Below are 12,359 nucleotides of genomic sequence, written 5' to 3'. Positions count from 1 at the left end.
TCGAAGTAACACATGCAAACCGTGTGCTTGCCACAGCGCATACTATTCCAAATGTTTCTTTTTTTGGTAACTGGGTAGAAAACCTAAAAGTGACAATTCATCGACTTCACAGATCAAGATGGATCAGTGCTTGTAATGAAGCCGCCGGCTACGATCGAACATTCTCCAGTGGATGCAAGTCCGTTGGGACTATTTTATACATTATGTTGTAAATGCCTCTCGGCATAGTACTCAGACAATATTGCTCTTTGTATGATAGGAGGCCGATACAAATCTTTGATGGGTCATCTGAAACGACTGTGATGTGCTCAGCATCTCCAGCATTATAGCCATTATAGCCTATAGATAAAACTACCATTTGAAAAACCCGGAGGGCTACGCAAATAGTCTGGAGTGAACTGAAGCCAGGTCCTCGATTGGTAGTGTTGGCTATGTAAGGCTATTTAAATATATTAAAGATTTGCGCGAGAATCTATCTCTCCACTCCAGCAAAAAGTCATCCAATATGCCAAGATGTCGAGCCGTGGTCTTATCAATCGCTCCCGGTGGATTGCACGTATAATTTGCGCTCTGATATCGGCAGTTCTCTCATCAAAAGGGCATGCCATTGTGAACACATGAAATCTGCGGTGAACGCCGGTGGAAATACCCAAAACCGGGTTATGTTTCAAACTTAACCTGCGCAAAACCTGGTCCGACCAGGTTTGATTCAGAGCATATGTTGCTATAGCAACTAACATACCGTGATCCTTTTGGAACGGAAAACCTAGGGTTACAGCAAACCCTGGGTTAACTTACCCGGTTATGTGATAAAACCGGCTTTGTGGAACACCCCACAGGTTAAAGACTTTTAAAAATAAAGACAAGGCACGTATTTTGCTGTAATTCCGCTTTGTAGAAACAAGTCACCGAGAGTCAAATTGAAGTACTGAATAAAAACAAAAGTCAAGTTTAAAGTTACATTTTGTTTATTTTTTAAAGGGAACAAGCTTTTATGCTGAAAGTGCTAAACATTACTGAAGGTATAGTCAGTGTAGAAATCCATAAGCATGTGGGAAAAATACACAATTAATTGAAGGCCAAGTGGTCACCATTGACCCCTTACGGTCTCAGAGCCATAAGCACGGATGGGGGCGGTGGAGGGAAACCGCTGAAGTACTTCTTCTTGGATAACATCTGGCGGCTTCGGCGGTGTGAGCCCTTGGATTGGACAACGTAGGTAGATGCAGTCTGGTCCCTCACCTTCTTTGGCCTCTGAAGCCACTTGGAGCTGGGAAGCTGAGGAGCCTTCTTCGGTGGCTCGAAGAGGACTGGTTGTGCAGCGGCTTTACTTGAAGTAGAGTCAAAGCCTAAATCAGCCACATAGCTTGGGTAGGCAGGGGTTTCAACAGGAGCAGCATGGGCCCAGTGACCTGTATGACTGGAGAATACCGGCTCCTCTTCTCTGGTCATGTAGGCAGCCGAGGACCAAGTGCTTGGCTGGACTGCGTTCATGGAGTCATACTTGGAGGCGTCAACCCCCTCTGAATGAAGCTGTTCAGCTTCAGCAGCTGGGTATTGATAAACAGCCTCATCGACAAGGTTAGGGGAATAGCTTTGTGAACCTTCTTGTGCACCAGCTTGGAAGTTGAGGTTCAGTGAAGAGCTAGAGTCACCCCCTTTAGTGTCAGTACTAGGTACTGCTTCAGCCTCCAGAGTCTGTTCGCTAATGGTCGGCACTGCCTGGGCCCAGTCACCTGAATTACTGACGTAAACCGGCTCCTCTTCTCTAGTCATGTAGGGAGCAGAAGACCAAGTGCTTGGCTGGACCACATTCACAGAGTTGTAGTCGGAGAGGTCACTCTCTTCTGAAGGAAGCTGTGCAGTTTCAGCAGCAGGGTATTGAAAAACATCCTCATAGACTAGGTTAGGGGAATAGCTTTGTGAACCCTCTTGTACATCAGCTGGGAGGTCAAGGTGCAGTGAAGAGCTAGAGTCACCCCCTTTAGTGTCCGTACTAGGTACTGCTTCAGCCTCCAGGATCTGTGCGCTAATGGTCTGCGCGGCCTGGGCCCAGTTACCTGCATTACTGGAGAACGCCGGCTCTTCTCTGGTAATGTAACGATCAGAGGACCAACTGCTTGACTGTTCCGCTTCCACAGAGTCATAGGTGTAGGGGTCATCATCTGTTGAAGGAAGCTGTGCAGTTTCAACAGCTGGGTATTGAAAAACATCCTCATAGACTAGGTTAGGGGAATAGCTTTGTGAACCCTCTTGTACATCAGCTGGGAGGTCAAGGTGCAGTGAAGAGCTAGAGTCACCCCCTTTAGTGTCCGTACTAGGTACTGCTTCAGCCTCCAGGATCTGTGCGCTAATGGTCTGCGCGGCCTGGGCCCAGTTACCTGCATTACTGGAGAACGCCGGCTCTTCTCTGGTAATGTAACGATCAGAGGACCAACTGCTTGGCTGTTCCGCTTTCACAGAGTCATAGGTGTAGGGGTCATCATCTGTTGAAGGAATCGGTGCAGTTTCAGCAGCAGGGTATTGAGAAAAGTCCTCATAGACAAGGTTAGGGGAATAGCTTTGTGAACCAGCCTGGACATCGAGGTACAGCGCAGAGCTAGAGTCACCCCCTTTAGTGACAGAGGGTGGGAACTGAGGCTTCGTGCTGCCCCACTGCTCCTCAAAAGAGTAATCATGCTGGTTGGGAGGGTTTAGAGGGAATGTCACTGGCTTGACAAGTTTCTGGTCTTCAATCTCAGCATTTTTCTGTCCAAACTCCACAGCTCCGCCTCCCTGGATCCCCGGCCCTTCCTCGGGGTTCAACGGTGCCTGCTTTGGAGCTGCAGCTAGTGGGACTTTTTTGCTTCGGTCGGAATATCCTTTTTCTTGGCTATATGCATCAAACCTTAGAGTTTGAGAAGTTTTTAGCTGGTCATCTTTATCACCCCCAATTTCAGGATGGTCAGTCTTGGAGGTATAGCTGTAACCTAAAATAAAATACAAAAAACAGAGTGACCATGTGCATCAAACAAGTAAAAACTATTCAATGTGCAATGTTACCCTTCATTGATGGAAAAGGAAGACTGCCACCAAACAGCAACAAACAAAACCACGATACTCTGCAACACAAGAAAAAGTGTTAATCAGCTACACAGATAACTTAAGAGAGAAGACAAAAGCTACAACGCGAACACTACCTGAGAATGCACCCAACAGCCATGGCAAACTATAATCAAAGTATTTCCCAGACAGATTGGTTGAGGCCAAACCAGACCTAAACCACTGTTGCACTGATCCTCTGCTATCTCTTTATATTGTGGTCCTGTAGCCACTCAACTCAAGCATTTGCAGCTCCTAGCCTTTGCAACATAATCATCCACATCAAAAACAGGTGTGCTAATTGCACAACCATGTTCTTTCTCCAATAGTATCCGTCTGCTTCCTGCAAAACGGAGGCGTGACTTGTAGTAGGCGTAACTTGTAGTTGGAGGCGTGTTGTGTACTTTTCTAAATCACGGTAGTGATCTGTCTGTAGCAGTGGTGTGCGGGTACATAAATGACCGCAACTCAGACCTCAAATATTAGGCCTTATATAAAAATAATGCACCCGACCCGCTCATTTAAAAATATGATCTTGATTAGCTTAATCATAGCCTTACTGGCTTACGTCAAACTGACATCCCGAGTCATATGCATTTAAGAAAAGAAGCCTTTTACAATTTTACAATGTCATGTAGCATAATGCATGTAGCAGTTTAACGTGGGGAACCTGCTTAAGTTTAGCCTACTTTATCCCTTTATACCTTTAACAAAAAGACAGCAGATTAATAATTTAAAGAATTTTATTGAATACATTTCGGTTAAAACAATCACCAATGGACTTTAATCGTCGTATTATTTTCAAGTTTTCCAAAATGCAATTGCATGTCCTCGTAATACTCAAACATAAATAGAAAAGGATCCATAACTTCATACTTTTCTTTAGCAATTAAGGTGACACCATTTTCTATGTAATTCTCTAGGGATTGTACAGCCTCGCTGTCTTCCATGCCAAGGAAGCAAGGCACCTGGACTTAGGCCCAATCTCAATACCTCCCCTTACCCTTTATCTGCCCCCTAACCCTTGAAGTTGCGCGTTCATGTGAGAGCTAGTGGTGTCTCAATACCCAATTTGATCAAGATTAAGGGATAAGATTGAGTGCTACGTACCCCTTATTTTTAAGATGATTTGAGAGCTCACTTGGAACAGAACCTCTTCAATAGGCCGAATCTCGATTCTTCCCCTTGCCCCTTTTGCTTTGTCTTTGTCTTTGTCTTAACCAAGACAAAGACAAAGACAAAGCAAAAGGGGCAAGGGGAAGAATCGAGATTCGGCCTATTGAAGAGGTTCTGTTCCTTCATCTGTTTTAGCCACTTGCTCGCTCCATGTATGTTTAAGATCCTACATGAGATCGAAAACAATGAATTAAAATAAATATTACTGATAGAAACAGGACCAGAACAAAGTCACTAACAGGAGGATAGTTATGAGAAAGCCTTCATATTATAGTGCTCACATTACAAGCCTTCATTTTATGAAGGCTTGTATTTAAGATTTAGCTTTCTGCTAAATCTTAAATACATTGCACTTTCTAAAAAGCTTTAACTGCCTATATTTTCCATTTTAATACAAAAATGCCTTAACTTTCTATTTTACCCATTTCTTTGCATGTTTTCTTTTACTCATCTATTTTATTGTATGACAATGTTAATATGTGAAGCACTTTGAGTCTGCCTTGTGTATGAAAAGTGCTATATAAATAAAGTTGCCTTGCCTTATGTATTTGGCGGTCTTCAATGCATGGATTTTTCAGCTACGTCACTGTTGCACTATGGCGTAACGTTTGTAAAGACACTTACAATTTTTTAGCCAATACATTTAGCTCACTTTCCTCACATGAGCGAACACTTCATGTAAAACACATATGTAATTGTCAATGTTTAAATGTACAAAATCCATGTTAGAAATTGTATATTATTTTAATATCTAAATATAAATGTCAAATTAATATCTAAATGTTAAATCTAAATGTCAAATGTAAATTTTAAATCTATATCTAAATGTTAAATGTCAATTAACAAAGACAAGTTCTGAACAAAGACAAGTCAAGTTTAAATAGTTACATTTTGTTTATTCTTTACAGGGTACAAGCTTTTATGCTGAAAGTGTTAAGCATTACTGAAGGTATAGTCAGTGTAGAAATCCGGAAGCAAGTGGGAAAAATACACAATTGATTGAAGGCCAAGTGGTCACCATTGACCCCTTACGGTCTCAGAGCCATAAGCACGGATGGGGGCGGTGGAGGGAAACCGCTGAAGTACTTCTTCTTGGATAACATCTGGCGGCTTCGGCGGTGTGAGCCCTTGGATTGGACAACGTAGGTAGATGCAGTCTGGTCCCTCACCTTCTTTGGCCTCTGAAGCCACTTGGAGCTGGGAAGCTGAGGAGCCTTCTTCGGTGGCTCGAAGAGGACTGGTTGTGCAGCGGCTTTACTTGAAGTAGAGTCCAAGCCTAAATCAGCCACATAGCTTGGGTAGGCAGGGGTTTCAACAGGAGCAGCATGGGCCCAGTGACCTGTATGACTGGAGAATACCGGCTCCTCTTCTCTGGTCATGTAGGCAGCCGAGGACCAAGTGCTTGGCTGGACTGCGTTCATGGAGTCATACTTGGAGGCGTCAACCCCCTCTGAATGAAGCTGTTCAGCTTCAGCAGCTGGGTATTGATAAACAGCCTCATCGACAAGGTTAGGGGAATAGCTTTGTGAACCTTCTTGTGCACCAGCTTGGAAGTTGAGGTTCAGTGAAGAGCTAGAGTCACCCCCTTTAGTGTCAGTACTAGGTACTGCTTCAGCCTCCAGAGTCTGTTCGCTAATGGTCGGCACTGCCTGGGCCCAGTCACCTGAATTACTGACGTAAACCGGCTCCTCTTCTCTAGTCATGTAGGGAGCAGAAGACCAAGTGCTTGGCTGGACCACATTCACAGAGTTGTAGTCGGAGAGGTCACTCTCTTCTGAAGGAAGCTGTGCAGTTTCAGCAGCAGGGTATTGAAAAACATCCTCATAGACTAGGTTAGGGGAATAGCTTTGTGAACCCTCTTGTACATCAGCTGGGAGGTCAAGGTGCAGTGAAGAGCTAGAGTCACCCCCTTTAGTGTCCGTACTAGGTACTGCTTCAGCCTCCAGGATCTGTGCGCTAATGGTCTGCGCGGCCTGGGCCCAGTTACCTGCATTACTGGAGAACGCCGGCTCTTCTCTGGTAATGTAACGATCAGAGGACCAACTGCTTGACTGTTCCGCTTTCACAGAGTCATAGGTGTAGGGGTCATCATCTGTTGAAGGAAGCAGTGCAGCTTCAACAGCTGGGTATTGAGAAAAGTCCTCATAGACAAGGTTAGGGGAATAGCTTTGTGAACCAGCCTGGACATCGAGGTACAGTGCAGAGCTAGAGTAACCCCCATTAGTGTCAGAGGGTGGGAACTGAGGCTTCGTGCTGCCCCACTGCTCCTCAAACGAGTAATCATGCTGGTTGGGAGGGTTTAGAGGGAATGTCACTGGCTTGACAAGTTTCTGGTCTTCAATCTCAGCATTTTTCTGGCCAAACTCCACAGCTCCGCCTCCCTGGATCCCCGGCCCTTCCTCGGGGTTCAACGGTGCCTGCTTTGGAGCTGTAGCTAGTGGGACTTTTTTGCTTCGGTCTGAATAGCCTTTTTCTTGGCTATATGCATCAAACCTTACAGTATGAGAAGTGTGTAGCTCGTCATCTTTATCAACCCCAATTTCAGGATTGTCAGAGGTATAGCTGTAACCTAAAATACAAAAACCATATTAAGTGACCATGTGAATCAAACTAGTAAAAACTATTCAATGTGCAATGTTACCCTTCATTGATGGAAAAGGAAGACTGCCACCAAACAGCAACAAACAAAACCAAGACACTCTGCAATACAAGGAAAAAGTGTTAATCAGCTACACAGATAACTTAAGAGGAAAGACAAAAGCTACAACGCCAAAACTACCTGAAAATGCACCCAACAGCCATGGCACACTATAATCAAAGTATTTCCCAGACAGATTGGTTGAGGCCAAACAGACCTAAAGCACTGTTGCACTGATCCTCTGCTATCTCTTTATATTGTGACCCTGTAGCCACTCAACACCCAAGCATTTGCAGCTCCGAGCCTTTGCAACATAATCATCCACATCAAAAACAGGTGTGCTAATTGCACAACCATGTTCTTTCTCCAATAGTATCCGTTTGCTTCCTGCAAAACTGAGGCATGACTTGTAGTAGGCGTAACTTGTATTGGAGGCGTGTCTTGTACTTTTCTAAATCGCGGAAGTGATCTGTCTGTAGCAGTGGTGCGCGGGTACATATGGGACCCCAACTCGGACCTCAAATATTAGGCCTTATATAAAATTATGCACCCGACCCGCTCATTTAAAAATATGCTCTTGATTAGCTTAATCATAGCCTTACTGGCTTACACAAAACTGACATCACAAGTCATATGCATTTAAGAAAAGAAGCCTAGATTACAATTTTACAATGACATGTAGCTTAATGCATATAGCAGTTTAACGTGGGGAACTTGCTTAAGTCTAGCCTACTTTATCCCTTTATACCTTTAACGAAAAGACAGGAGATTAATAATTGAAAGAATTTTATTGAATACATTTCGGTTAAAACAATGCCCAATGGACTGTAATCGTCGTATTATTTTCAAGTTTTCCAAAATACAATTGCATGTCCTCATAATACTCACACATAAATAGAAAATGATCCATAACTTCATACTTTTCTTTAGCAATTAAGGTGTCACCATTTATGTAATTCTCTAGGGATTGTACAGCCTCGCTGTCTTCCATGCCAAGGAAGCGCGGCACCGTGTTTCAATACCCGTACTGTCCGTACTTACTAGCCAAATTTTAAGTACGTAGTACGTTCCAATTCATGGCTGTTTCCCAATGTGAAGGCTGCAGCCTTGCTAGGACGCGTCCTTGCTAGTCGCGTCCTATGGAGATGAGACTAGAGTGCTAGCTCGAGTGCTTCCTAGCGTTTGTAACGTTCGGACCTTGGAACGACTTGCTAGTGTGGAAGCGCTTCCGCTTTTTAATACTGCGTTTACGCTTGTAAACACATGTGCGCTTATGAATAAAACATGGCAGCAATCAAGTTGATCGATATTTATTTTACTTTTGTCTCTTATGAATGCGGTTATGTCTCCTTCGCATGGAGCCTCTTTGAGGAAGTCACATAAGCTTTGTTGCGGTTGATCGAATCGTCTTTATTAAAAAAAAAAATCCATAAAATTTTTATAAAACCAAGTGAAATTGTCTGAGAACTTAATTCATGCATCACATTTACAGTATGGTTGATACTATTATGCAGGGGAAAAAAGACAAAGAAAGTGATGATAAACATGTATTTATTTGGATATATTATTTAACTGAACTGATTCATACATATAGAGCTACAATCTAGCAGTGCTTTCAACACATAAGTATATTATATAAAATACAATTATATACGTTCATTACAAATTACAAACATTGCAAATGATCGGTGGTGCATTTATTTGACAACATTTTTGTGGGTCACCCTTAGGTGCACAAAAGCCTCCGTTTGCTGGGCTGACCCTAAAAAATATGATTAAACACAAACATAAATGGGTATACATAAATAATGTAATCTTGTGAGCGAGTAGATTTACATTGACAGTGGTGTTTAACACCAGCTACGTCCATGCAAAATATAGCAACGCATCATTAAGTTGCAAAAACTTTTGAAAAGTGGCCCAGGTCTTTAAACTTGATTATTTGCATTAACATGATGAATCTATAAAAACCAATACGGCACAAAATATTTCTGAAAACTTTTATATAACTTCACTTACATTTGAACGTGTACTGCTTTACCTCTGCCATTTATATTCCGTGCAGCCGCAGCGTGTGAACGCAGTGGATTGTGGGTAGTTTTGGCTCTTCTAGGATGCAGCGATGCTTCCTTGAAAAATCTCGGAATTCTCCAAAACAAAGGACGCGGAAATGGCGCGGCTTTCAAGTGTCCTCAACATTGGAACAGTGCTTGTCGGCGTTCTATGACGTAGAGTCCTTAAAAGTGCGGCCGTTGAGCATGCTTCCTTGACATTGGGAAAACAGCCCAGATCTGGCGAAAAGAAGTATACTTCAAGGACCCGGATGTCGTACTCAAAACGGGCTAATCGTGAAGTGTGGATCGAAGGACACCTTCCGTACTCAACGGCAGCCATCTTAGCTACGTGGCGGAAGAGGCAGAGCCAAGCTGAGCCAAAGTCGGCGCATTTCCACTACAATTTTTAGCTGCTAAATTTAGCTCACTTTCTTCACATTTAGCACATTTCTCACATGAGCGAAAAATTCATGGAAAACACGTTATGTTCAATATCCATGTAAGAAATTGTATATAATTTTTATATCTAAATATAAACGTTATATCTAAATCTTACATTTAGATATGTTAAATCTAAAATTTATGTCTAAATGTTAAATGTACATTTTAAATCTATATCTAAAAGTGAAATGTCAAGTCAACAATGACAAGTACTGAACAAAGACAAATCAAGTTTAAATAGTTACATTTAGTTTATTCTTTTCAGGGAACAAGCTTTTATGCTGAAAGTGTTAAGCATTACTGAAGGTATAGTCAGTGTAGAAATCCATAAGCAAGTGGGAAAAATACACAATTGATTGAAGGCCAAGTGGTCACCATTGACCCCTTACGGTCTCAGAGCCATAAGCACGGATGGGGGCGGTGGAGGGAAACCGCTGAAATACTTCTTCTTGGATAACATCTGGCGGCTTCGACGGTGTGAGCCCTTGGATTGGACAACGTAGGTAGATGCAGTCTGGTCCCTCACCTTCTTTGGCCTCTGAAGCCACTTGGAGCTGGGAAGCTGAGGAGCCTTCTTCGGTGGCTTGAAGAGGACTGGTTGTGCAGCGGCTTTACTTGAAGTCGAGTCCAAGACGAAATCAGCCACAAAGCTTGGATAGGCAGGGGTTTCCACAGGAGCAACATGGGCCCAGTGACCTGTATGACTGGAGAATACCGGCTCCTCTTCTCTGGTCATGTAGGAAGCCGAGGACCAAGTGCTTGGCTGGACTGCGTTCATGGAGTCATACTTGGAGGCATCAACCCCCTCTGAATGAAGCTGTTCAGCTTCAGCAGCTGGGTATTGATAAACAGCCTCATCGACAAGGTTAGGGGAATAGCTTTGTGAACCTTCTTGTGCACCAGCTTGGAAGTTGAGGTTCAGTGAAGAGCTAGTCTCACCCCCTTTAGTGTCAGTACTAGGTACTGCTTCAGCCTCCAGAGTCTGTTCGCTAATGGTCGGCGCTGCCTGGGCCCAGTCACCTGAATTACTGACGTAAACCGGCTCCTCTTCTCTAGTCATGTAGGGAGCAGAAGACCAAGTGCTTGGCTGGACCACATTCACAGAGTTGAAGTCGGAGAAGTCACTCTGTTCTGAAGGAAGCTGTGCAGTTTCAGCAGCAGGGTATTGAAAAACATCCTCATAGACTAGGTTAGGGGAATAGCTTTGTGAACCCTCTTGTACATCAGATGGGAGGTCAAGGTGCAGTGAAGAGCTAGAGTCACCCCCTTTAGTGTCCGTACTAGGTACTGCTTCAGCCTCCAGGATCTGTGCGCTAATGGTCTGCGCGGCCTGGGCCCAGTTACCTGCATTACTGGAGAACGCCGGCTCTTCTATGGTAATGTAACGATCAGAGGACCAACTGCTTGACTGTTCCGCTTCCACAGAGTCATAGGTGTAGGGGTCATCATCTGTTGAAGGAAGCAGTGCAGCTTCAACAGCTGGGTATTGAGAAAAGTCCTCATAGACAAGGTTAGGGGAATAGCTTTGTGAACCAGCCTGGACATCGAGGTACAGTGCAGAGCTAGAGTAACCCCCATTAGTGTCAGAGGGTGGGAACTGAGGCTTAGTGCTACCCCATTGCTCCTCAAAAGAGTAATCATGCTGGTTGGGAGGGTTTAGAGGGAATGTCACTGGCTTGACAAGTTTCTGGTCTTCAATCTCAGCATTTTTCTGGCCAAACTCCACAGCTCCGCCTCCCTGGATCCCCGGCCCTTCCTCGGGGTTCAACGGTGCCTGCTTTGGAGCTGCAGCTAGTGGGACTTTTTCAGGATTGTCAGAGGTATAGCTGTAACCTAAAATAAAATTCAAAAACCATATTAAGTGACCATGTGAATCAAACAAGTAAAAACTATTCAATGTGCAATGTTACCCTTCATTGATGGAAAAGGAAGACTGCCACCAAACAGCAACAAACAAAACCAAGACACTCTGCAATACAAGAAAAAGTGTTAATCAGCTACACAGATAACTTAAGAGGAAAGACAAAAGCTACAACGCCAACACTACCTGAGAATACACCCAACAGCCATGGCAAACTATAATCAAAGTATTTCCCAGACAGATTGGTTGAGGCCAAACTAGACCTAAAGCACTGTTGCACTGATCCTCTGCTATCTCTTTATATTGTGGCCCTGTAGCCACTCAACACCCAAGCATTTGCAGCTCCTAGCCTTTGCAACATAATCATCCACATCAAAAACAGGTGTGCTAATTGCACAACCATGTTCTTTCTCCAATAGTATCCGTCTGCTTCCTGCAAAACGGAGGCGTGACTTGTAGTAGGCGTAACTTGTAGTAGGAGGCGTGTCTTGTACTTTTCTAAATCGCGGAAGTGATCTGTCTGTAGCAGTGGTGCGCGGGTACATATGGGACCCCAACTCGGACCTCAAATATAAGGCCTTATATAATATTATGCACCCGACCCGCTCATTTAAAAATATGCTCTTGATTAGCTTAATCATAGCCATACTGGCTTACGTGAAACTGACATCCCGAGTCATATGCATTTAAGAAAAGAAGCCTAGATTACAATTTTACAATGACATGTAGCCTAATGCATATAGCAGTTTAACGTGGGGAACCTGCTTAAGTTTAGCCTACTTTATCCCTTTGTACCTTTAACGAAAAGACAGGAGATTAATAATTGAAAGAATATTATTGAATACATTTCGGTTAAAACAATCCCCAATGGACTGTAATCGTCGTATTATTTTCAAGTTTTCCAAAATACAATTGCATGTCCTCATAATACTCAAACATAAATAGAAAATGATCCATAACTTCATACTTTTCTTTAGCAATTAAGGTGTCACCATTTATGTAATTCTCTAGGGATTGTACAGCCTCGCTGTCTTCCATGCCAAGGAAGCGCGGCACCGTGTTTCAATACCCGTACTGTCCGTACTTACTAGCCAAATTTTAAGTACGT

General features: G+C 43.5%; 3 protein-coding genes across 3 annotated transcripts; all 3 read right to left on the bottom strand.

Moving 5' to 3' along the window:
* Positions 1-956: 956 nt before the first annotated feature.
* On the bottom strand, positions 957-3,318 carry LOC130403335 (uncharacterized). The gene is made up of 3 exons (XM_056607649.1): positions 3,180-3,318; positions 3,043-3,101; positions 957-2,969 (listed from the first exon to the last, which is right to left on the bottom strand). The coding sequence occupies exons 1-3, from the start codon at positions 3,200-3,202 to the stop codon at positions 1,102-1,104; spliced, it is 1,950 nt and encodes a 649-aa protein (XP_056463624.1). The 5' UTR covers positions 3,203-3,318; the 3' UTR covers positions 957-1,101.
* A 1,814-nt stretch (positions 3,319-5,132) lies between these two features.
* On the bottom strand, positions 5,133-7,167 carry LOC130403405 (uncharacterized). Its single transcript, XM_056607753.1, has 3 exons — positions 7,037-7,167; positions 6,899-6,957; positions 5,133-6,826 (listed from the first exon to the last, which is right to left on the bottom strand). Exons 1-3 carry the CDS (start codon positions 7,057-7,059, stop codon positions 5,286-5,288), a joined length of 1,623 nt encoding a protein of 540 aa, XP_056463728.1. The 5' UTR covers positions 7,060-7,167; the 3' UTR covers positions 5,133-5,285.
* A 2,446-nt stretch (positions 7,168-9,613) lies between these two features.
* On the bottom strand, positions 9,614-11,591 carry LOC130403425 (uncharacterized). The gene is made up of 3 exons (XM_056607775.1): positions 11,438-11,591; positions 11,301-11,359; positions 9,614-11,223 (listed from the first exon to the last, which is right to left on the bottom strand). The coding sequence occupies exons 1-3, from the start codon at positions 11,458-11,460 to the stop codon at positions 9,776-9,778; spliced, it is 1,530 nt and encodes a 509-aa protein (XP_056463750.1). The 5' UTR covers positions 11,461-11,591; the 3' UTR covers positions 9,614-9,775.
* Between the last annotated feature and the right edge of the window lie 768 nt (positions 11,592-12,359).

This window comes from Gadus chalcogrammus, chromosome 2 (genome assembly GCF_026213295.1).
Source record: "Gadus chalcogrammus isolate NIFS_2021 chromosome 2, NIFS_Gcha_1.0, whole genome shotgun sequence".
NCBI classification, from domain to species: domain Eukaryota; kingdom Metazoa; phylum Chordata; class Actinopteri; order Gadiformes; family Gadidae; genus Gadus; species Gadus chalcogrammus.
Note: the sequence above shows the minus strand (reverse complement) of the source record. Positions and strands in the feature narration are given on the sequence as shown.